General features: G+C 38.7%; 1 protein-coding gene across 1 annotated transcript; it reads left to right on the top strand.

Moving 5' to 3' along the window:
* The first annotated feature begins 11,365 nt into the window (after positions 1–11,365).
* On the top strand, positions 11,366–13,001 carry LOC103706774 (uncharacterized). The gene is made up of 5 exons (XM_008790992.4): positions 11,366–11,522; positions 11,624–11,778; positions 11,885–11,963; positions 12,288–12,497; positions 12,587–13,001. The coding sequence occupies exons 1-5, from the start codon at positions 11,372–11,374 to the stop codon at positions 12,871–12,873; spliced, it is 882 nt and encodes a 293-aa protein (XP_008789214.4). The 5' UTR covers positions 11,366–11,371; the 3' UTR covers positions 12,874–13,001.
* The last annotated feature ends 8,588 nt before the right edge of the window (positions 13,002–21,589 follow it).

Below are 21,589 nucleotides of genomic sequence, written 5' to 3'. Positions count from 1 at the left end.
TAGATCCATGCACGTGATTTCACGTAAGGACAATACGTTGCTTCCGGAAAATTGCCCAGATAAACCTGCCTCACATTATCCTAGTACCATAGCTTTTCCATATAACACAACCCACATGTATTGCTTCCTAAAGCACCAACAAAGAAAGTTACAACTTGTTCTTTTTGTTCTTTCACATTTTACTTTTTTTTCCAATAAGATTAGGCTTGTAGGCAATCACTTATACAATCACTAATGTAAAATCCAGTGGACTGGCTGGTCCACTTGACTGGCCCAGTCATTTTGGCCCAAAGAAAAAGAAAGAGAAAAAAAAAAAAAAACGAGCGTGCCACGTACAGAGATTTCCAATGGGAGTCTTCTTCCATCCCAAAATCATCGAACGAAATCTGACTCTAGGTCAGATTTTGATCGCGACAAGAAATATTTAGAGGCCCTCCACGGTTCCTCTCTCACCCCCACTAGAGATCTAGCCTAGACTTGACCTCACCACTGGCATTCTCTTCGTTTTTCCTCTCCAAACGTCCATTGTTGTTCACACCATCGCCAGGAACTAGATAAGGACACCCTTGATTTATCCCTCTTCTCTTTCTTCTGGACTCCTTAGAGCTTTGATTTTGGCTGATAATTGTCGGACTTTTAGGTGAAAAGGAGGATGCTCTACTTCTCCTGTTTTCGGAAATGAACCCCTTTTTTCTTCTGATTCTAGTTGTTTCCATCGTTGGTGCTCGTTTCGAGATCTTCTCCGATCCCTCGCAATGGATGGAAGCCATGGCTGAGCTCTGGCCGCCAGGACACATCAATTCCATGATTTAAGGGGTTGGAACCCTTTTTTTTGATATATTTTGGTGCTACCGGCCGCCAGTCAGGCAGTCACTGCCGGCCGCCAGTCAGGCAGTCACTGCCGGTCGCTTATTGGTCGTATGATTTTATGTATCTTACGGTTTGGAATACTGAATATGCTTTGAGAAAAAGAGTTTTGCTCCGAAATGAATTTGGACTCGCAGCCAGACTATGTATCAATACTCCGCCAGTGAGGGTCATACACTAGTATATCGACACCCTGCTAGTAAAGGTTATACATTAATACATCGATACCCTACCAGTGGATGTTATACATTGGTATATCGATACCTTACCAGTGGATGCTATACGTTGGAATATCGACACCCTGACAGTGGGAGTTATACGTTGGCATATCGATATCCTGCCAATGGGGATTATATATTGGCACTTTGATTAGCTCATATTCTAACCCAGCCACAAGATATAAATGTGGCCATACTTCATTGCTGTCGAGATGAACTTGATGATTTTAAAAGAAATTGATTTATGAACGGAATCTGAAATTTGAAATGACTAGATAGTATCCAGATTTGGTTTTGAATTGATATACTTTGCATGCTTAATTTCGGCATATTATTAGTATTTTATTGATCGATTTATTCGCTAAAATGTTTATTGTTTACTGGGTTATCTAACTCATTATTTCATTTATTATTGTTTTTACAGATTACAACAACTAAGATGGCACGGAGTTATGATCGAGAGAGTGACTAGAGACAAAATTAATATCTTAGATCAGAATTTGACTAGAGTTTGATGTAAAATCTTTTAAATATTGTTAGTTCTATGAGGCATTAAAATTTGGTTCTAATTATTTAAATTAAAGTTTGAACATTGAAAATTTAATTTATTCTACTGGTTGCTTTGTGGTATTGTGGTGAGATGCCTTGCATGCTTGTGGAAAGAATTTTCTGACCATGCGGCGATTGCCTTGACCTCTAGTTTGCAAACTTAGGTCGGGTTCGGGGGCACGACAACTAAAAACTTTATCAGCTTAGCAAACCAGCACTTTTCTAATTCTTTCTCACGACAAAATTTCGTATATTGAACTAATAAACTTTATCAGATGAAATCTTTAGGATCCTCTGCTGCTTAATTGCACCCAAATCATGCCAACATGATAGTTTATATCGGGGCATGCATTCGAACATGATAAATCCCTTCTTTCTCCCTATCAGCATCCACACTATTACAACACCGTTAGCACCAATTATTTGAAAATTTTGACTCTTTTGGCTGCAAATTATTCATTGAATTTATCTTAAAAGCTAGACATAACCATCATCATCATAATAATAATGAAAAGAATAGAAGAATCATATATGTGTCCTTGATGCAATTTGCTTTCCTAAAGAATCAACAATGATAGAGTGAAATGATCTTTTCATTTTGAGAACTTCGTCGATCCCATGTGCCGTTGTAACAAATCTAACTTAGATTAATTTTGTTCTACATGTTCAAAAAGAAGGTAACCAAGGGGCCTAGCTCAACGACTTTTGCTACCAAAAGAAAGGGTACGGCCTTAAAGCTAACGAGGTTTCGATGACCGAGAGACAAAGCCTAGGCTCGCAGCTGTCAGCTTAGATCCTTCGGATAAATCAGTCCGGATAATTGTGTCGGCTCCTAAGCAGGAACCCGTAACACCCAACATGGGACCCACCTAGACATTCCACGTGGCACTTTGTTTCGTCACTCAGCGTCAAAAACCTTATTTGGCACCCTGGGACCCACAGAAAATAAGCACTTTCATCGGGTCCCGTCGGAGCGAGTCCAATTTTAGGTCTCCGAAACAGGAGAAAGGTACGGGACCCACCACCGGGAACACAAAGCACTGGAGGGACAGGATAAAGGAGCACGGGCTTAGTCCTTACAACTCCCGCTATAGAAATCCGTGCCATCTTGCACGAATCACGAGGCACTACGCTTGAGATTTGACAGCACCGTATTACGGTGGCTCTCGCTGCGTGCCGAAGATCAGATCAACGATCGGACGGTCCAGGTTGTGAAATAACCGGGCTAGCAGAAGAGCAGTGGTGGAAAGCGAAGGAGATGCTGCCACGTCATTTTGCCGGGTTGTAGGAGACCAATTCAGAAGCGGGGCCCACCGCTAAAGAAATTTGGGGAAAGGAAGGCAGGAGAACGACGCTTTAGGGACCACCAAAGATTTTTTTAAAGCCCATCTTGTAATGTGCCTGATTTGGGACCACCAAACCGATGGTCCAGCCATCTGACGGGTGGGCTTTGGGGGAGAGCTTTCGCTTTTGGGCTCTGCTAAAAAGCCGACCTGAATCGTCTACTTTAATGGCTGGGATTATCAGACAGCAACGGGGTCCACAGGATTGACGGCCGAAGAAGTGCTGGAGTTGGCTGGATTATGTGGTGGGCCCTCGAATGGGTGCTTGCCCTGGATGAGTTAGCCGGAAATGTTTGGCCATAGGGGTGGCAATTGTAGCCGGTCCACCGGATACTCGACCCGACCCAACCTAAATAGGAAAAGTTTTACCCAACTTGGTTAAATGTTGGGATAGGTATGAGTTTTAGATAAAATACTTGAAGCGGGATCGAATTAGAAGCCAGTAATGGTATGCCCTACCTCGAACCCAACCCGATGTAAAGATTATAGGCTATAGATAGGTATATGATGTGAGCGCATTTCATATTCTATGAATTAATAGGACATTTAACAGGAAACCTTAGTGTACCTTGCAAGTTTCGTATTCGATTAATTCTACACTAAGGTGCACTAATTAAACTATGAAAGCGGGTTAGACTCACTAAAGTATAATAAGGTATACTAGGTATACCTTTAGATAGCATAGGTATACTGGGTTAGACTCACATGCTGTTTTGGATTGCTATGAAAGCGGATATGGGAAAAGGTTGCTTCCACATTCTCTATGTATTTTTGTTATATAAAGAAAATACTTGATTTGTATAACTTTGTGCTGTAGATTTATAAGGATGACCTTGTGTTTAGGGAGAGGAAGAATTCTTTACTAATTATTTTTAAAATGTTTGTATGATGAGTAGCTTACCTTATTGGCTCTCTTAAGTTAATCCAAAGTTATAACTATTTTAGAATGCTTGCATCATGAGTTTCTTATCTGATCCGACCATCTTGTCTACCCAGCCCGACCCATCCCATACCAACTACTTTACCCGACCCGACCGAGGCAAGTAGAGGGTGGGTATGAGCATAGGATTTTCAATTGCAGAGCGGATGTAGGTATTGGATGATTCGACCCATACTCGACCCATTACCATCCATAAGGTTGGGAACCCGGATATAGGTTTGTTGAAGAGAAGGAAGACCAGCAATTAATTTGGAACATATAGGAAAAGGCCAAATAGGCAAGTATTGCTGCTTAGAAACAAAGAAACACATAAAATAAAGAGAAACATTTTATTTTCTTAAATAATATTCAAAAAAGGTAAGAAAAGAGTAGAAAAAAGTCTGGATTATTAAATATGATAGGGTCAAAACTATGTAGTTGATTTTGTATAAAAATTACATAATTATCATTTTATAGAAAAAGAATAAATTACCTTTCTAGAAAAATGATACATATTTTAGGTTCCCCTGATAATTTACCTCTGACTTAGACGAGTAATACATATTTATCGAACGCTTATTACATATTTAATTATGGAACGACTCATCTCGTATATATAGTTTTAATATCAAATAAACATTTGTCTAAACTATCGTCTATCTCATACTTAGATTTAGGGATAAAATTATCCAGGGATCTCTAAATATATATTGTTTTGCAATAGAAACTAGTCCAATATTATTTTGTAAAGCTGATAATTAGATTATTTTTTATGCAAAATTCATATTGTTTTTTTTTGTCAATGTTTAAGCATTAATTAGCACAAGATCTTACAATTTGTAGGGCATGGAAGACTCCTCCAATTTACCTCCACTAGCCTCCATAGAAAATTTTGAATCTACGACCTTACCCAATTAAAGAGAAGAACCAACTACTTTCTTGTTTTAGAAAATTAATACAACTGAGGAGCCAATTAGTTTACCCTATTGGCAAATTTTTTTGATGGTTTTGCAGAAGACTTAAGCTCAAAACTCATCTTCTCTAAGGTTTAAGGGGTTAGAGATATTTCAAGAAAGAATACCCCATATGGTGTAGCCTATACTCTATGAGTCTCATTTTGCTAATATATTAATATACATATCTCGTTAAATCTTCAAAATATATTTAAAAATTTCAAACTTAATGATGGATTAGTCAAATTAAAGATCCATATTGTTAAACATCTACAACTACAAAAATATCTAGAAATTAAAATCATGCTGAAAATCTCTAACCTATGCATCAATAGATCACAAAAATGAAAGGTATCAATTTGATTATATGCTAAAATACATGATAGGACATGTCAATTGAAAATCAACTTTATTGGTCATAATCCAAACATCTTAAAATATGGATATATTTAAATTCACTACATTTTAATAATTAGATCCTAGTAAATTTCCATGCTTGTTTGATGATTATAATAGAGACCGTCATAATACATAAATTTTGGTTTTTATGTTTTTTTAACATAAATTATGTTCCATGGTGTAAATTTTGAATTGAATGATCCACCATCAATTTTGAATCATTAAATATTTTAACCTCTCCCACAAAATTAATTAGATGAATTCACGGCTTACTATACCTTGATTTTTTAGTTACATAGTATTGCCATAGCTTCATAGAATGCTAATTGACTATGGTGACCCAATGCAGGCTAGCATGATTTAAACTTATATTTTAAAACATCTTGAGTGCGGCCTAAGTTGGTGTTTATCTTTTCTTTAAAGGAGGTCATGGACACAAATTTTTTTGACGTTCTAGTATAGTGTTAGAGGTACTCATGATGCTAGGCACGCAAGGCTTTCATGGAGCCAATTAGATCAAATCTGGTGCTCATAGAGAGCTATTAGACCAAGAGGTATCGACCTTTAATTCTCCTACACATGTTTACCATAGTCTCAAGTGAATGTGCAATGATTACCTTCTTGTTATTAATCAAATAAGTTGAACTGATAAAGAATGGTACAGGAATGTATATTAGGGCTCGTTTGGTTCGCGGAAAGTATTTTTCCTCCTAGGAATATGATTCCTGGAAATCAGATTTCTAGGAAGAGGATACCTAGGAAAGTACTTTTGACATGTTTGGTTAACCATGGGAAAGTGATAAATTTCCAAAGTGCTTATGTTTGGTTGACCATCCACTTTCCTAGGAAAGTTATGTATAATTTCTATTATGCCCTTAATAAAAATTAGGTCTTTAATGCCTCTTTAATGCTTCTTTAATGCTGAAGGATCTTTTTGGGGAAAAATAAAAAAGGAGTGATTCCCACCTCATGGGAAAGTAACTTTTCCATGTTTCTCATAGGAAAGACTTTCCCATGAAATGTGGGAATCATATTCCCATGGGAATACAACTTTTCCATCTCTCTCCTTTGAAAACTCCAACCAAACAAGAGGCATTTCATTACTTTTCCGTTGACCACACTTTTCCCCCCTCTTTTTCCTGCGAACCAAACGAGCCATTAAACTTAATAGCTCTCTTACTATGGGTTGGATTAGTCTCTATAGAGATTGAAAATGGGACGAGATAATAGCCAGATTAACTAAAAGGTAGCTCGGATCATCTTGGAAGGGGATTTAGCAATGACAGTTGCTTGGATCATTAGAGAAAGCTCTTTAATATATTTATCAGTTCGAAATATCAAAGCAACAACAACATCGAAGCTTCTTATGCAACCACAAATTCAGAAAAGTCCAACTAGGTCGCTGATTTTTCTAGCAAAGGAAGCCTCTACTACTCAAAGGGAGATTATTAGAACCAATTGTTTACCTCCAGGCCTTAGTTGTCTGGTGTTGGTGGATGTCTTTGAAATATTTTTCATCATGTTTTAGCTTTATTTTCCTTGTTACCACTAAAATAAATAAATAAATAACTATTATAAAGAAGAATTTAATCAAACTTCTAGAAAAAGTTGACCATTAACATCATGTTAAATAAATATTAATCCTAAAAACATACACTAATAGGAGATGGGTCAATAAGTGGTAGACTTGGCTATACTGGAATGGACCTCCACCTAAATTTGGTCAAGTAAATTTATATCAAGCTATATATGTTCTATATGGATAATTCGAGTCATTAGATGTGATATACTACTTCTAAACTGCTTACACACCAATAATCACGTGATTTGGAGATTCCTAGCATATACATCAAATGATCAAAAAATTAGGTAATCAAAATAATATAAAATAGTATATATTTTTTTGACCACTTGATATACAAGCTAGAGGTCTCTGAATTACATGATTTTTTGTAAGTAAATAATATAGTGTATTAGATCATCTAATACTTGGATCATCGATGTGGAACCTATCGTCAGATCTAGACTTGACGGGATCTAAGTGGAGATCCACTCAAATATAGTCTACCCTAGCCAATAATGCATATTAGGTCTAACAATCATCAACTCCTAAAGTTTAGTCCTAAAAGTACTTCTGGAAACGGTGATAGAGGATTAATTGATTAGCAATCAACCTCTCCAAAGATAATTAATAACTCATTGACAAGGGGAGAAGAATATCAACATTTGAAAGAATTGTAACACTAAAAATAGCATCATGGAAGATATCTCACCATTTCTAATATCGAGTTGTAGAATTCATAAATAAATTATAACTTGTCATTTTAAGCATAGAATTTATAACTAAATTGTCATTGAAGATGTGGCTCATAAGGCACCATTAAGTACATCGAAGTTAGCTCACTAGAAATTGCCTTAGCATTGTGGCAAAAATAGCTTGCATGTGCTAGTAATACAAATAACAAAAGTGCAAGTTACAGAGACCACTTTTGTCTTCCTGAAATCCATCATGAGAAAGAAAAACTCATAATAAAACTATAATTTTCAATGCTTAACTTTATGACTCTTTATGTCTATACTATTATAATGGGAACTTATTTTTTAGTACCGTATAATTGGAACTCTTTGTGCAGGACTCTCTCCCTTTTGGCTCCACTTAATATATATTAAATGCCCCTTATGAGATGGACCCCGGCCACAACTTTTCTCCTGAAAGATAAATCCATCTGCGTTTTCTTCTTCCTTTTACAAACACCACATTACTCTTATTATTTTGTCCCAGCTGCCTTTTGTCCACTCTATTTTTTTTCATCTACATTGCATGTGCTAATTACTGATATATATCGACCTTGGAAAGAGGAGAGGAAGAGTAGCTCAATCGGCGACGATTGGCCATGGCGACAATGCGAAGGCGATCGATGGTCGCAGAAGGATTGGAAGAAATCCTCCAGTAAGAAGCTCCAATCAAAATTGGACTTCCGGTGGAGTGGAAGAGGGACTGAGAGGGTCTAAATAGACTCGGTGATGACCGGAATCCGACTTCGGGTCGGATTCCATCCGATGATCTTGGGAGGACGAAAACTCCGACTGAAAGTCTCTTCTCTCCAGGCACGTGCGCGACGCGTGATAAAATTCTTTTCTTTTTTCTTTTGGTTTAGGCCAAAAATTGCTAGACTGGTTAAGTAGACCAGGCTTAGTTTGTTAGGTTTTATATGGACATAAGTGACAAACCATCTCATATAGGAGTAGTTGGTGACTGCTATTGCAAAAGTTTAATAATTTTAGAATATTGGAACTTTAGGCATGTTAAAATACGTTAGGAGGGAACTTCAATTTAATGAGTTTGTTGTTCAAATAATCATATATTAAATTTATAAATCTTTTAGGATATACTCTTTTTTTTTGGGTAAATGCGGCAATTTATATAGCTCTAACTTGAGTACATCCTGCCAAATCACGAGAAAGCAAAGAGTACAAAGGAGAAGGAATATCTCCTATAGATGTCCATAGAAAATCTCCGGAGTGCCGGGCGACAAAAGAGGCGACCCAGTCTGCTGCTCTGTTCGCCTCCCGAAACACATGTGCTGCCTGCAGACCACCCATCTCCTGAATCAGCCTGCGAGAGTCTCTGATGAGAGGATGGCCATCACCATACCTGTCCACGCCTCGGATCCAGTCAATCACCACCGCAGAGTCCCCCTCGAGATACACCCTCTCAGCTCCGAGGGACCTCCTCGCATATAACAACCCCTCCCATGCAGCCCGAAGCTCTGCTCCTACAACAGTGATCCTCGACGTGCGCCGACCCCCGGCTGCTACCAGCCTACCGGAAGAATCTCTGATCACGAATCCAACACCACCAGATGCATCATCCATCGACATACTACCATCGAAGTTCACTTTGAGATGACCAAGGAGTGGGGGCACCCAAGAAACATAGGCGAACCTGGGCGCTACAACAGCGGAGAGAGTGCTCCAGATGTCCCTGGCCATCTCAGTAGAGAACAACGTAGTAACTGCAGTAGCCTCCCTAGCCTGCGCTAGAGCTCTATCCGCCACCATCCTCGGCGACAACCTCCTACCTTCAAATATGCCGGCATTCCTGTCCAACCAAATATGATAGGCCAGGTATGCCCTGAGGTCCATAACTTCAAAGTGTCTGTTATATGCTCAAAAAAAGTTCATCAGGTCCATAACTGTTGATTTGGTAATTTCATAATGAACCAATGTGTTTGGCAACAACTTCTGCCAAGGTACACTAGTAGCCCCTCTTGTCATATAGCAAGCGAATTGATTGTTCCCATAGCACTACTGAACTTTTTATTCTCTCTCGTGTGATGAGTGTAACAAACTAATCTCTAACATTCTTGCCAAACCTAGAAAAGGATTATCTTTATCAAAAAAAATATATAAAGAAGGCTTGAGCAAGACTCGAGGTAGAGAGCAAGTTGATATTAGCCAAGTCTAATGAAAAGCATGAGATGACTAAGCTTGGTTCATGTCTTGGAGCTTTGGATTTTTGTTTCTCCTCCTTCTCGTCTTCTTCTTCGTCGTCTCTCTCCCTCTGTCAACATAAGAAAATTAAGGAATTCTAGCTGAAATTGGGTACTTAAAGGCTTGAATGAAACTAAATCACCAGTATCTAAAACCCAATGATTTTATCGATTCAATCAAGCATGTAGCTACTCTTAAGGATATTAAACAAATAACTTGATCATCAGGGTTTATGCATAAGCGGACACAGGAACATGCAAGTTTAGTAAAGGACCCATTCCCATGAGACTTATAGATCCAGGCAAGCCAAGTAACCAGTGTAACTTGCAAATATTTCTTTTAAATCATACTGACAATATTTAAGCTAGTATTACTACTACTATTCCTAATATGTTTGACTATACTCTATCATGTATGAGACCATTAGTTATATATGGTACATAATTAGCCATGTCTAGTGATGCGTGACTAAAGTTGGCCATGTTAGCCATGTCTAGCAATTTTTGACTAAAGTTGGCCATGTTACTTACCCTCACTTACAAAATGCTAATTCCTAATCAAAAACTGTTATATTGTCAAAATTAGACGGTCTTGAGCTCTATATCGGTCCGACCAACTCACTATGGCACTATTTAATGATCATTACATGCTATTAGACACTCTTAAATCCAGGTTTATTGGCTCTGATGGAATATATATATATATATATATATATATATATATATATATATATATATATATATATATATATATATATATATATATATATATATATATATATATATATATATATCAATAATTCTGACATGTTAGAATTGATGTTATTGGTTTCCTTAGCTAAATTTTACACAAATAACAGCGGAATGTCAAACCTTACTCCCTTACTAGATTGCTAACCAAGAGCAGCTCAATGCATTTGAGGGCCTAAGGTGAACTCAAAGGCCCCAATATAAATGCATTTAGGGGCTTCAATGCATAAATAAGAAAAGAAATAATAAATTTCTTTAGGTAAAAGATAGCTCACCTTAGAACTCACTATAATAAATATATGTAGAAGCCGGGGCGGTCGCCTAAGGGTTGAACCGGCCCTGTTGTTACCCTACATAACTCTTTGAGATCATGGGTTGAGCCGGCCCCTTCGTTTCACAGCCGCAACTATAATATTCCATTGTTTACCATCAGCATTCGGCTATGAAGAGTGATAGGTTCAAAATTAGAGGCATTGTAGCATCTAAGATGACTACCACCAAGCCAGGCTCATGAAACTAGTGGTCAAGTTATCATGTCAACTCATTATGGGTCCAAGATCCTCTTATCCTTGTGGTTTTGTAATGTGGAGACCGTCCTTCGAATATAAAACACATTATGGCTAGCAATAATTTAGCCCCCCACCCAAAATGTAACAACTTTATTTATTGCAGTAAAAATCTGAAAAAACGGAAAGACCACCCTCCAAAAGGATTTTCTACAAGAATGAAAAAAGAGGGATAAAAGGGCTCGGCACAGCGAATCACGAGAAAGAACCAAGCAACCACCTTTCTTTTCGTGGGTTCTTTTGACTGGGTGCTCTTAAATCAGCCGAGAGGCCAAACCTTTTTCCAAAAGCCTCCTATTTAAGCACACGTCTCCATGGAGACAGCATATGGAAGAGACAGCGGCTGGGCTCGGTCTGGGGACATGATGGCCTTAGACGACTGTTTTCTTTTCCCCTTCCAACCCTCCTTGGATTGGGATCTACAGACCTTTGAACTTGGCGATCACCATGAATTCATGCCTTTGGGTACACACAAACACTTCCTAAATCCATGTAGTTCTTTTCTTAGTATCCTTCGTTGCTTAGTTTTAGCTTGGTCTTGAGCTTGCGTTGTGCTTTGGCGATAGCTACGGAGGATCCGATGTCGTCGACGGAGGCCTCCACCGGGTATTTACAAGATGCGGTGGCTGCGTGGAGTGATCGGTGCAAGCGGAGACGAATGACTTCAAATTCTGATGACGATCCGATCTCGATGACAAAAGATCTCCAAGATCTTCTTCAAGTACTTCTTTTTTTTCCGAATTATGGTGCTTTTAATCATCACTAGAATTGTTAATGTTTTGAAGTAGTCATTCTTTTTTATTTTTCTTGATATTTTTTGTTTGTAGGGGTTTTGGGATTCAAATTGCTATGCAGATCCCTTGGATGATTTGAATTACATGCTTCAAGATAACAGTACCGTCTCAGGTAAATCTCAAGGCTTCCCTCTAGTGAACCATGCTACCGCCATGACCATCTTTTCAAGGTATTTAGTTCAAAGTGCAGTAACTCATGGAAGGGGTGAGGGAGGCCACGACTTGTGGCCTCCACTAGCTTCTAACTGTTGTATGTTTGGGCCCAACACCATATCGGAGTTTGTACTGATAGCTTAAAGCCTTAACCATGATTGGCACGTAAACATACCTCAATATTTAAATTGTAGTTGTGATTACTGTATAATTGCTAGGATGATTAGATCAATTATCAAAAGCGTAAACTATTGGAAGTTAATTCTTTATCTGATGTTTACAGAAGATCCTCCGAGTTCCTCCATGCCCACGACAGGACCCAGCACCCAAGACGCAATTGCATCGCAACACCAACAGGAGCCCCTCTCTTCTCTTTCTTCTCAAGAGGAACCCTTACGTACAGACACAGGTGGGAAAGCTACGAAGGAGTCAAGAGACACCAAGGCTTCTCCTCATCCTTCCCTCAGAGTAATCAAAAGTTTCTCTCCCAAAGGTAGTCATAACTTCCAACCAAGAACATGCATGCATCCTTTCTCTCATTTCTTACAGAATTTCTCATTGACATGGTAAGTGATCTGCTAGAAACCGAGAACTGGCGTGGTAAGAAGAAGAAGGAGGCAATGGGGGTGGTGTATCCCTTCGCAGTGGTGAAGCCAGGAGGGCTGGAAGGAGACGTGACTCTCGACGACATCAACGCAAGGATTCTCATGCGCCCAGCACGACCTGTGCACCATCCCGTAGGGGATTTCGCCGGCGGTCCGTGTGTGTCGGCCGATGGGCCAGGACTTTCTGGGAAGGCAGTGGCGAGCCTCACAAGGATCCACACTAAAGGGAGGGGGACTATCACTATCATAAGAACAAGAGGGTGAAGGTTTTAGAGTTTGTTCTTGGTACAAGAGATCAACAAGGCTAACTAATTTTGTATTTGTAGCTTTCGCATCCTTGTAAATGCAGCGTTTCTAGTGGTAATAATATATATTAATTTGCTCAGTGCTAATAGACATTTTAAACAATAGCTACGAATCAAACTCATTTGGCTAAATACAAATTTCATGGTAACCATGCACTAAGAGAGTCCAGTTAAGCCGGGCAAAGCATACGGTGACTTTTTGAAAGGAATTGAATGCAAGATTAGCTAGTTTGGACAAGGTCACACTAGTCTAACCTCCCCTTTTCTTTTTCGTGTGTGTTTGTTTTCAGAAAAATCTAACTTCTTGTGTTACTCCTACTCATGTTAACACAGGATTTAACTACCGTAAAGTTTAGAAGACTAGAAAGAGAGACATTTTGCGTTCACTTCCAATTGCAGTTCGTTCTTCTACCGGCCTTAATTTGTTCTCGCATTACAAATTTCGGAGAACAAAGCGTCTTGAATCTGACCACCCAGTCATGTGAAGTTGATGGAAGTAAGAAATAGCGTCAAGAAGAAATCTTCAGAGGAAAAAGAGAGAGAGAGAGAGAGAGAGAAGGATTACGACCTCCTACGACAATGAAGAAAGATTATATATATGTATGGGATGTTTAGCTCTGTTTGTTTGATTGAAAGAAGTTTATACGTTGAACTTTCTATGCCCAATGCTGGGCCCCATGAATAGGGCAGCGAGATGGTTGAGGAGACATATAGCTCACCTCGTCCAATCTGATTTAGACCTTTTTGGCCTAGTGTTTTGGAATCCAGCCTTGAAAATTAGATTTGACATAAAGCAAACTAGATCTATTAATTGGACAAAAAATTCTTGTCTAACCTAAAAAGTTCAAACCCAACATGAAACTGGAGAGCTGCCTAGAGCCCATCATAATTTGTTTTAAAATTTATTTATTTAATATATTTATACCAGTACTGTGTGAGTCGTCCTATAGTAAATATATATATATATATATATAAAGCTAGTGAGCGACTCCCTTTTCTCTGTGGGAGTAGCGAATTAGAATTAGTTCACTCAAATGTCCGACAGAAGGATGCAATGACTTTCCTATGGTGCAACTTTTACACGCGGAAGAACTAGTATCTTTCTCATAAGGAGGATCTTTTTTTTTTCCGTATAAATCTATCATTAGATCACTCGCCACATAGATCTTAAAATGCTCTAATTTTATTATTATTTGTCTACACAAATTTCAAAGTAACTAGTAGTAGATGATCTGATGATGGATTTGTGCAAAAAAAAAAAAAAATCTTTCTTTCGCCTGGCCTATCTGCGCAAGCAACCAGGACGAAGATATTTCTTGGCCGAATCTGTATTCTAGAAGTTAAAACCATCTCATACTACGTCGGAGTACATCCTCGCACCAATATTCTTGCATCAGGAAAACATTACAAAGCGTCGAGTGACATTATGAAAAATTTTCAAATCAAAGTGAACATCACAGAGACAATTCGACTATGGGTTGGCAGGAAGCCAGACCAGCCAAGTCAATTCATCACCTACGTACTGTTTATAGTGATGGAAAAAGTAGTGCAAAAAAAAATCCACTCGAGCCATCATATTTCTTGAACTTGTGGGGCCGTCTAACAAAGAAATGAGGGCAATGGCTGCCCCATTGATGGGAGTTGGTACTAAAAGTTGAACCCTGGCCTCCTCCCCCAAAGTCAAGCTGATTTGAACTAAAACAGGGATGACACGGCCCAAGTTCCTTTCATTCTAACCCCCCCTCCCTCCCTCCCACTCACTCTCTCTCTCTCTCTTTCTTTTTCTGTGCATCTTGACCTTGCCCACTAGCGAATTGCATGCAGTCGTTCGGACTGCAACCCCAAGCACGCTGACCCGATGGATGCGTGAAAGGTGGTGGCCGTTCCTTGGAAAGTCATGATGAAGTGGGCCCTACGTTGCATGTGGGCCGCATGCACGAGCCAACTCACAAGGCGTGGGTGGGCTGGGCCCCACCGACGTGGCAGGTGATCATCGCTCTGACCGTCTGATCCCGATTTGATAAATATTGTTAATAAAAAAAAAATTGGCTACCCAAGGGCAATGATGCGGAGCCCCAGATCTGCTGAGGCCAGAATTGTGGTGGCATACTTGTCCTATTACATATGGCTGGATAGGAATGCCGGTCTATTTGAGGGAAGGAGGTCATCTTCGAGAATGGTGATGGACAGTGCGACGCTATTTGCGAGGGAGGTTCTTGCGGCTACCGTTGGATTTTTTTATGGGATAGTCAGGGATATTTGAGGTACTCTTTACGCTGTTTCAGCGCCCCAGTTTGTCCTTGTTTCTTGGGTACCTCCATCCCTTGGCTATCTCAAAGTAAATTTCGACGGCAGTCGGTCAGTAAATGGTGTGACTGAAGGGGTTGGATTTGTGATTAGGGACCACCTTGGTAGGATGATAGCAGCAGGAGAGTGGTGCACGCCAGGTCTCACAATGGTCGGGAAAGAGTTGCAGGCAGTGTGGGAGGGTATATCCTATGCGTGGCAGGTACTTGGTGTGGAGCGGGTATGCCTCGAGGGAGATTCTTCTGTGGTTATCGACTGGCTCCGAGGGGCGAACCGGTTTGGGGATGGTCATCCCCTTATTCGAAAGATCCGTAGAATGGCGCGGTTGATGGGTGATGTTCAAATAGGATATGTGTTTAGGGAGGCGAACAGGGCTGCAGACTGGGTCGTCTCCTTTGTTGCCCGGCATTTCGGAGATTTTCTTTGGACGTCTGTATCAGACATTTACCCCTCTTTGTATCCTTTACTTTCCCGCGATTTGGCAGGTTGTACTCACATTAGAGTTATATGAAATGAGTAGCCGCTTTTACCAAAAAAAAAAGCGTTGGGAGTGAAGTGTATCCATCTTGAAGGCGATGCGGCTATGGTGACAGGCATCTGCTATTATGAGATATCTATGAGCTTGTGGAAGGGCTCGTGGCCTTCTGGGCCACTCATGTTTATCAAAAGGCAAACAGTGCTGCTGCCTGTGTTGCCTCCTTTGCTATGCACCATTCAAGAGAGTTTTTTTTGGAAGGAATGAGGCTTTGGGAGTGAAGTGTATCTATCTTGAAGGCGATGTGGCTACGCTAATCAACTGAATTCAAAAGAGTATTGACAGGCACAGTCGTGATAACAGGCATCCGCTACTACGAGATATATGTGAGCTCGTGGGTGGACTTGTGGCCTTTCGGGCCACTAATATTTATAGGCAGATGAATAGTGCTACTGATTGGGTTGCCTCCTTCACTACGCACCAAGAGTTTTTTTGGAAGAGTCTCGACTCCATTCATTTCTCTCTCAGTCGTATTCTTCTTTCAGACTCTTATGGGTGTACTTATGCACGTATGGCATGAGATACCGTTATATAAAAAAAGAAAACCAATAGAATTATATGCTAATTTTTCTCTCGGACTTTTTAAGATATCATCATAAGATAGTTTATCCCTTTGCTTGGGACCTACGTTCACTACCATCCACCATGCATCTTGCTGTATTAATCTAGACTTACATCTGCAGGTAAGAGAAGACATAACCTTTGACCTCGCACTGGCATTCAAAGCTTGAGTCAATAGTCATGTGTAGATACACGTAGTTAACGCATTAAATTTAGCGTAGGAATTAATAATAATGCATCAAATACCTAGAAGATTGGCCCTTTCTTTACAAATAGTAATAGCTTAGAATAGGTACTTCTTTAAAACATAATAATTAATATATGATAGAAATAATAATGCATCTAATATCTTTTACTATATTTAGTTACGTTCGAGGCTAAATTTGAAAGGTAAAAGAGAGCAACTCCCTTGTGGTTGTGGAGTTGGAAGCGTGCAAGATTTTTAGTGGTGGTTTGAGGTCTAGCAAAGATATAGGATCCCTTATAGCATATTTTCCAAATAAACAATTGTGGAAGTTGGCAGGTCTAATGTAGACAAATTGGAGTTTGAACTAAACTTAGAGACATAATTTACAAGAGATTAATATAATTATACTTGTATCATGATCTTAAATTGAACCCATCAGAAGTAAATCTAAAACTGTTATTGTAAGGTACTTGTTGCCAAATTCCAAAGCAGATTGCATTGCACGTTCTATTAATGTTGCTCAAAGAACAATTACCTTATGGATGCTTGCCTCTAATTTGGGCTATAACATGCTTTCATAAAATGTGGATTTGTTACTAGACAAGTTTACTATCCCTTCAAAATTTATGATCGCTGCTTATGGTTTATAAGTTGCGTCTAGCTAGCAATAACTTCATATGGAACTCTTTAACTACCTATCAAACTTCAAGGTTTTTTATTGTTTAAGAAAAAGTAATTTAAATGGACTAAATTTTTAATTAATATTTTGTAATTACTTCAATGTATTATTAAGCTGGCCAAAAGTAGCAGCAAATCTACAAGCAACATGCAATTCTTTTTCTTTTTCTTAGTTTTTTAATCTTGCTTTAGATTGATGTTATGAGACCTAATCTTGTTTGAATTATTGGGTGCTAATGCCATTTAACTTAGATTATATTGCAAGGTCAAATATTCCTCAAAAGAACAACTTTAGTTAAAATATTATTTTATCATTAGCAACTTTTTATAATCCCCAAAACTGGCATCTTTTGTGCTTTTGTCTCCACCACCGCACTACTATAATGGAGAGGCCAGAATCTAGATTGAAAAATAATACTCAATCATGAGCCCGAATATCAAGGAGTATAAAATAATGTAATTGGAGTGTACTCTTCTCCCTAGTTTCTCTTGTTTACCCGAGGCAGAAAAATAAGAAAAAAATTGTGGTCAAGCAAATATGGGTATCATATTTCAAGAATCAGCTTTTATATATATATATATATATATATATATATATATATATATATATATATATTAGTTAAAAAAAATTCATGCGTACAATCATCTTCTTCTTCTTCTTTTGGGTACAGCAGCAGTTCACACCCTATGAGTGTGGACACAGCCAAAAAAATCAGAAAACAATAAGGCAGAAAAAGAAACCGGCAATCTATCACTTTCCAACCACAGACTTAGTCATCTCGGAGCAAGCTTGGTCATAAAATTATTAGAGTGGTGGGCTGCATAGAAGGCATGATGGAATGATTAACTAAATGAATTATAAATCATACCTTGATTTGCTAAATCCATCTTTAATTGGACTCTGAGATGCGTGCCCAGCCTCGATTTGCTCTGATTGAAAAGAGATTAGCAGGAGATCTTCTGGAGAGAGAGCTCTTAATGCGTGTATTAGAGAAGGGGTCTGACAGGCTATTTATAGCCCTCTCCAGGGACCAAACGCCGTGATTAGTTACACACGTGAAGAGTCACCCCCCATCAAGGCAACCTTTCACTGCCGTGCAATTACCTTAATGCCCTTGTGATGATCAGGATTTACGAAATTCAAGGGACACTTGTCAAACGTGGGTTCTAATTAAACGAGATCAGGGTTTAATTAAAACGGGATCCAACATTCTCCCACTTGGGCCATATTGACGCCATTTGTCAATGTGGGCCACATCTTGACGAGATCCCAACATTCTCCCACTTGGACCATATTGACAAGTGAAATATCCTTAGCACTTGAATGTTATAATCTTTATACGCGTGTTCTTTCTATCCTGATATCAATTTGGACAAACTTTATGTTTGATTACTTTGAGAATAATAATACGAACCATGGCGGAAATAACACCTATTTGATCGGCGTATAACCTTCCATGATCACTATATTACTAAACCATCATAACCAAACCCCTATGAATGAACTTCTCATAAAATCCATTCTTTGGTCACCATTTCTGCTACCATAATATGCATAAACCACATGAATTCATTAAAGCAGAAAATATAATAAATGTGATTTACAACCATCTGAAATGTGCACAATAATACATCAATTAATTTATACAGAAAAGGCCCATTTGACTGACATGCTCCTTATGCAATCCCGGGGTTATTGCTTTGGTCAAAGGATCTGCCAACATAAGCACAGTATTGATGTATTGAACTGAAACTTTATGGTCATCACATTTTTCTTTTATAACAAGATATTTCACCTCCATGTGCTTATTTCCGTTGGATATCTTGTTATTCTTTATTGAGGAAACTGCTGCTAAATTATCACAATATAACTTTATGGGCCTTGAAATAGTGTCCACGATCCGTAGGCCCATGATAAAGTTCCTCAACCAAATAGCCTGTGTAACTGCATCATAGCATGCTAATAACTCAGCTTCCATTGTTGAAGCAGCTGTCACCTTTTGCTTCGAACTCTTCCACGAGACTGCACCACCAGCTAGTAGAAAGATATAACCTGATGTTGATTTTCTACTATCTGGACATCCCGCAAAGTCTGAGTCTGAGTATCCAACTATCTCCAAAAGATCGGATTTGTTGTATGTGAGCATATGATCTTGAGTTTCTTGAAGATATCTTAATACTTTCTTTGCAGCTCTCCAATGTTCCATTCCTGGATTAGCTTGAAATTTCCCCAGTAATCCCACAACATATGCTATATCAGGTCTGGTACAGACTTGAGCATACATTAAAGTCCCAACTAGTGAAGCATATAGAAATGCTTTCATATGCTCCCTTTCAATTTCATTCCTCGGAGATTGTGATTGGCTCAACTTTTCACCTTTAGTAATAGGCACTGGACTTGGTTTGGAATTTTCCATACCAAATCTCTCCAACATTTTCTTAATGTAGGCTTTTTGAGATAAACAAACTTTTCCCTTAGATCTATCTCTATGAACCTCAATGCCGATGACATATGTGGCTTCACCCATATCCTTCATATCAAAATTACTGGAGAGAAATTGCTTAGTCTCCCTAAGCAATGCCAAATCACTACTAGCAAGCAAAATGTCATCTACATATAGGACTAGAAAAATAAATCGACTCCCACTGATGATAAATACATCTATCAACAACGTTTTCTACAAAGCCAAATGTAGAAATGACGTTATTGAACTTAAGATACCACTGTCGGGATGATTGCTTGAGTCCATATATAGACTTATTTAGCTTGCAAACTTTTTGACTCTGACCTTCTGAAACAAAACCTTCAGGTTGTTTCATGTAAACTTCTTTCTCTAAATCTCCATTAAGAAATGCAGTTCTCACATCCATTTGGTGCAGCTCTAAGTCAAAATAAGCCACCAAAGCCATAATTATCCTTAAAGAATCCTTCTTTGAAACTGGAGAGAAGGTTTCATGATAATCAATACCCTCCTTTTGAGTAAATCCTTTGGCAACAAGTCTGGCCTTATGTCGCTCTACCTTGCCTTTGGAGTCTCTTTTGGTTTTAAAAATCCATTTGCAGCGTACTGCAGTAGCTCCAGGAGGTAGTTCAACTAGATTCCAAACATTATTTTTAGCCATAGAATCTATCTCATCTTTCATAGCATCTAGCCATTTGGAGGAATTTACTGAACTTATGGCTTGTGAGAAATTTATTGGATCATCTATATTTCCAATGCCATAATCATTTTCTTGAAGATATACTATATAATCTGGTGGAATTGGAGATCTCCTTACCCTTGATGACCTTCTTAAAGTTGCTTCTTGATCCACTGGTTCTATAGGTGGAGGAGCAACATTCTCAGTGATAACTGGCACAGATTCAAGTAGAACATTAATAGTAGACTCATCCTCCTCCAAATCATTATTAATGATAGGTAGAGGAATCATTGGCTGCTTATTTGAATTTTGCACACCATACGGAGTTTGCTTTTCCTCAAAATTAATTTCTTGAGGTTTTATACTCCCACTGATTTGGTCATTTTCAAGGAATCTAGCATTTCTTGTCTCCACAATCCTCAAAGTATGATTAGGACAATAAAATCTGTATCCCTTGGACTTTTCTGGATAACCAATAAAATAACAACTAATGGTTCTAAAGTCCAACTTTTTCTCTTGTGGGTTGTACACCCTTGCCTCAGCTTGACACCCCCAAATGTGTAGATGTCTTAAACTAGGTTTCCTACCTGTCCAAACTTCATAGGGTGTTTTTGGGACAGCTTTAGTAGGAACCCTGTTTAAAATATACGCAGCGGTTTTTAAGGCATCACCCCATAGAGAAATTGGGAGAGTTGAGTGACTAATCATACTTCTTACCATCTCCATTAATGTTCGGTTTCTTCTTTCCGCAACTCCATTTTGATCAGGAGTACCAGACATAGTATATTGTGCAACTATACCTTGCTCTTGAAGAAATCGAGCAAATGGACCTAAATGTTGTCCTGTTTCAGTATACCTACCGTAGTATTCACCACCTCTATCTGATCTCACAACTTTAATCTTTTTATCAAGTTGTAACTCTACCTCTGTCTTGAAAAGCTTAAATGCATTTAATGCCTCAGCCTTATCATACAACAAGTAGAGATACCCATAACGTGAGTAATCATCAATAAAGGTGATAAAATATTTATGACTAGTAAAACATGGGGTCGAAAAGGGCCCACATATATCTGTATGTATGACATCCAATAAATTTGTGCTTCTTATAGCACCTTTCTTAAACTTGTTAGTCTGCTTTTCCTTGATACAGTCTAAACAAGTTTCAAAATCACCATAGTCAAGAGTTGGTAAAATTCCATCATTTACTAATCTCTTGATTCTTTTTATGGAGATATGGCCTAATCTTCGGTGCCATAACATAGAAAA

This window comes from Phoenix dactylifera, chromosome 18, assembly GCF_051530095.1.
Source record: "Phoenix dactylifera cultivar Ajwa chromosome 18, Ajwa_hap1_PhDact_Kaust_v1.1, whole genome shotgun sequence".
Lineage (NCBI taxonomy): Eukaryota > Viridiplantae > Streptophyta > Magnoliopsida > Arecales > Arecaceae > Phoenix > Phoenix dactylifera.
The sequence above is the reverse complement of the archived record's forward strand: the minus strand, read 5'-3'. Positions and strand labels throughout refer to the sequence as shown.